General features: G+C 31.4%; 1 protein-coding gene across 1 annotated transcript; it reads left to right on the top strand.

The window, feature by feature from the left end:
* The first annotated feature begins 1987 nt into the window (after positions 1-1987).
* LOC142526194 (uncharacterized) lies at positions 1988-3235 on the top strand. Its single transcript, XM_075630442.1, has 4 exons — positions 1988-2224; positions 2291-2348; positions 2491-2680; positions 3088-3235. Exons 1-4 carry the CDS (start codon positions 1988-1990, stop codon positions 3233-3235), a joined length of 633 nt encoding a protein of 210 aa, XP_075486557.1.
* Positions 3236-4854: the final 1619 nt, after the last annotated feature.

Below are 4854 nucleotides of genomic sequence, written 5' to 3'. Positions count from 1 at the left end.
GATTGAAACACAAAGATTACGATAGATACATTCAAATCAATGTGATATACGTTCAGGAACTTTACCAAGGATTGCAAGATTGTTTACATGGAGTGAAGATAACGCATGTACCATAACTTAATGATTAGAATATTATTTTTCAGGACATATATTACAACTCACATCTTATACATATCTACCAAATACATTAAACAGTAAATGTTGGTATCAGAACCGTTTTGCCATCATCTTTCGGTGGAAGCCCACGTGATATGTACCAACGGTATCAAGATGCCATGACTTTGGTACAAACATATGGAAAACCAGATATAATGCTGACAATGACAAGCAATCAGAATTGGAATGAGATAAACTATCAACTACTTCCTGGGCAATCAACTCAAGACCGTCCAGATTTGATTACAAGGATATTTCGTTGAAATTTTGAGGAGTTTAAGAAAGACATTGTGGATAGAGGTGTTTTAGGTAAGGTCCGCTCTTATTCGTACATCATTGAGTATCAAAAAAGAGGGCTTCCTCATGTTCATATGTTGGTCATATTTTAAAATAATGACAAGTTGTGTACTCCCAATCACTTTGAATCAACTGTGCGTACAAAAATACCTTTACAAACAGAAGAATTCAATCTACACAAAGCGGTTATCCATCATATGATACATGAGCCTTATGGATCAATCAATCCTAATTTTCCATGCATGATAAATGATAAATGTAAGAAGAAATTTCCAAAGCTACACATCTCGAGGAAATGATTCCTACCCTTTGTATCGAAGACGTGAAGGTGGCCAAGTATCAATTCCCAAAAATGGCGACATTTTCATTGATAGTGGTTGGGTTGTCCCGTACAATCCGTGGCTTTTTTTTAAAAAATATGAATATCATATTAATGTTGAAGTATGTGGAGGGATTAAATGTGTCAAGTACATATACAAGTACATCCATAAAGGTCCTGATTGGGTCGCACTAGAGTTACGAAATGGGCAAAATTGTGATGAAATCCAATAGTACGTGGATGGAAGGTGGATTTGTGTGCCTGAGGCATTGTGGCGAATTTTCTCATTTGAGTTTAGTAGGATATATCCTTCAGTCATTAGGTTACAACTACATACACCAAACCAACATTTAATTTTTTTGACCCCTAACAACACGTAAGTGATCTACTTGTAGATGATGACAACTCGAAGACAATGCTTACAGAATTTTTCAAAATAAATTGTGATCCTGACTTGATTGGAAAATATTTATATCGAGAATTTCCAAAATATTACACATGGATAAAATCTGGAAAAAATGGATTCGTCAAATAAGCAACAATAAAGTGGTTGGAAGAGTATATGTTGTGTCGCAATCTGAAAGTGAGAGGTTTTATCTTTGTATCCTTTTAAATCATGTCAGGGGCTCAAAATCTTTTGTAGATCTAATGACTGTGAATGGGGTAACATATTCAACATTTAAGTAGTCTGCTCAAATGAGGAGACTTCTCCAACATGATGATTATGTAAAACAATGTCTGCAAGAAGCACTCTCTTTTAGAATGTAATTTTTCTGGAGAAGGTTATTTGTATTCATACTGGTGTTCTGTCAACCAACAATAGTTCGAGAACTCTGAGATGAGTTTCATCCTTGCATGTGTGAAGATTATGGTAGAGAAATTTCATCAAGTAACTTAAACATCAATAAGCTATTGCTTGGGATACAAAGGTTGTTGCATCAGTACGAAAAAAACTTGATGATTTTGATTTCCCATCAATAGGTGTTGAGTTTTTAGAAGACACACCGCTACCAAGAATAATTGAGGATGAGCTTTCTCATCAGATTTCTAATGATGATTTGAGATATATTGAATGTTTGAATGTTCAACAGAGAATTGCATTTACACCATCATAGAGAGCATTATGTATAACCAATCAAAAATTTTCTTCATTGATGGTCCTGGAAGTACTGTAAGATTTTTTTATACCGCTTAATGTTGGCACATTTAAGAAAAATGGTAAAAAATGTAATTGAGGTAGCAACATCTGGAATAGATGCGACATTGTTGCTAGGTGGAAGAACTGCACATTCACGTTTTCAGATTCCACTTAGACCAACCACATCAACACTTTGCAAAATAATAAAACAGACAGAACTTGCATATTTGATAAGGCGTGCATCAGCTATAGAATTGGACGAGGCTCCAATTGCAAATCGCTATGCTTTTGAATCCGTCAGTGAGAGTTTACAAGTACTATGGAAAATAAAATAGCATTTGGAGGTAAAACAATGGTTTTTGGTAACGATTTTTGACTAGTGTTACCGGTTGTTAAACGAGGGTCAAAGGCAGAACAAATTGCTGCAAATATTTCAAGGTCAACATTTTGGCATTGCGTAAAGATAAGACACTTTCAACAAAATATGAGATTTGCTCAATATATTGACTTCTCGCAATTTTTCTTGCGCATAAGTGATGAATTGCAACATAAGTGAATCATGATTTCATAAAATTACCAGATTCAGTTATCATACCATGGGAAGGTGAACAATCAATTCAGATGTTGATTGATTCTATTTTTCCTAGTATGATAAATCATGTTAATGATGAAAACTATATGGTTGATAAAGCCATCATCTTACCAAAAAATGTTCATGTCGACAATATTAATCAAATGATCATTCTCAAGTTTCATGCAGAGAAAAAAGAGTATACCTCTTGGGATAGTGTAGAAGACGACAATCACAAACTTTTTCAAGAAGAATTTTTGAATTCCCTTAGTCCAAGTGGTTTGCCACCACATAAAATCATATTGAAAATTAGGAAGTCCTATCATGCTCTTGTGAAATGTTGCGCCCGAACTTGGTCTATGCAATGGAACAAGATTAATATGTCGTATTCTTGGTAGAAATTTTATAGATGCTGAGATCATAACATGTCCTCACTAGGATACCCGATTCTTTCTACATAGAATGTCCTTGAAAAGTGAACATAATTCTAGATTACCATTTGAGTTGACAGTTTTCCATAAGGCTTAATTTTTCTTTGACAATAAACAAAGCACAAGGTCAAACAATACCAAATATTGGCATATTTTTGCGTAACCATGTGTTCAGCTACGGTCAGCTATATGTGGCATTTTTAAGAGGAGTCCCACAGAATTCTACAAAAATTTTGGTAAAAGACGGGAATTTAGAGCGTCAATCTGGTGTATTAACAGGAAACATGGTTTTCAAAGTCATATTGCTATCTAATAGAGAATGATAAAGTTTAAGTAAACCAACTCTCTTTATTGTAAATTTTTTAAAAATACATTATGTTCAAATAGTTACAAATAATCGTTAAATACATGCTATATGTTTCAACCTTAGAATTTGGGGGATGCTAATAAATTTCATTATCTGTGTTCAACCATAGTCAGCTACATGTGGCACCTTGTATTCTGTCCATGTTTTTATCTCTGCCCATGTTTCTCTATTTCTCATCCTCTATCATATCACATCTCGCGAATGATCATTTTTTGGCAAATAAAAGGAGTTCGCAAATTTCTACTTTATTTTCCATGTATTTAGCGAAATCTTTACAGTAGTTTACATTTTGTTATGTCATATCCATTTTTTATAGCACACTTTAATATTTTGCTCTATTTATTTTGTATGTTTATGTTGTACTTGTGTATGATTCGATAAAATGAATATTTTCTTATTACGCTAGAGCATAAATGGTTTATCTTATGTATAAAATGCCTAAAGATAAATACAGCTTTTAATTGTTTTTTTTTTTCAATTTAATAGCTGAATTTAGAAGACAAATTTGAGGTTTTTATATTCAATAAATTTTAGTTTGATGATATTATGATATTTTTTTAGACAATATTTTGATTATTTGTTTACTTCTTTTACATTGAAGTTTATCATTATTTCACATGAGATGATATTACAGCTTCAAAAGAATATTTTTTTTATGATCGAAACCTATTTCATGTAATGTAACATATTGAGTTTGATAGATTTATTTAAGATTTGGAATCCATTGCCTTTCATGATTCAAGTACAAAATATTTTAATGTCATGTTGTTGTCATATCATGATTGTTTAATATATTAGCCTCATATATTCATGACACACGTAACGCATGTGCCTCGGTGGCTAGTATATATAATACATGTCCATGATGTTGTTTATATTGGTATTTCACATTTCTTATTATATTACGTTTAATTATGCTGTTAGTTCAGTTTGGTAGTACTTAGTATAAGTTATAACGGCCATGTAATTCTCTCTTCTTCCTTTTTCAATCAATACAGAAAATGAGTATTTTTGCTCCATTCGTTAAAAATACGAACACCGAATTTCAGCATGCATGATGCTAATTACATCTTTAATTATGGTTCATGTTTCTTCGTAATCGACCAATAAAAATTTTAAAACTAATTTTATTTTTTTATATTACATCATAATTTACATCGATGAATATTGTAATTCAAAAATTATTTGTATTAAGTTTTGCACGAAATTATATCATTCAATTATATATCCAAATACTTTTTTCCCCTATTGCCACAGTTTACATAATATGGTTTATATATATGTATATATAATATTGTAATTAATGATAATTTACAAATAATAAATTAAACTATAAGAGAACAAAAATAAAAAGAAACGATTATAACAGTAAAACAAAAAAAATGTATAAGAACACGAAGTGTAAATAAGCCTAGCGGTATTTATTAAGCATGAGAACTTAATCGATATTATTTTACAAAATTATCCTCATCAAGCTATGGAACTGGTTATCCTTGTGAAAAGAAAAACAAATGTGAAGACACAAATAAATAATAAATAATAAATAATAAATAAAAATTAAAAAGAATGTAAACC

The sequence above is a fragment of the Primulina tabacum genome, chromosome 15 (genome assembly GCF_025594145.1).
Source record: "Primulina tabacum isolate GXHZ01 chromosome 15, ASM2559414v2, whole genome shotgun sequence".
Taxonomy (NCBI): Eukaryota; Viridiplantae; Streptophyta; class Magnoliopsida; order Lamiales; family Gesneriaceae; genus Primulina; species Primulina tabacum.
The sequence above is the reverse complement of the archived record's forward strand: the minus strand, read 5'-3'. Positions and strand labels throughout refer to the sequence as shown.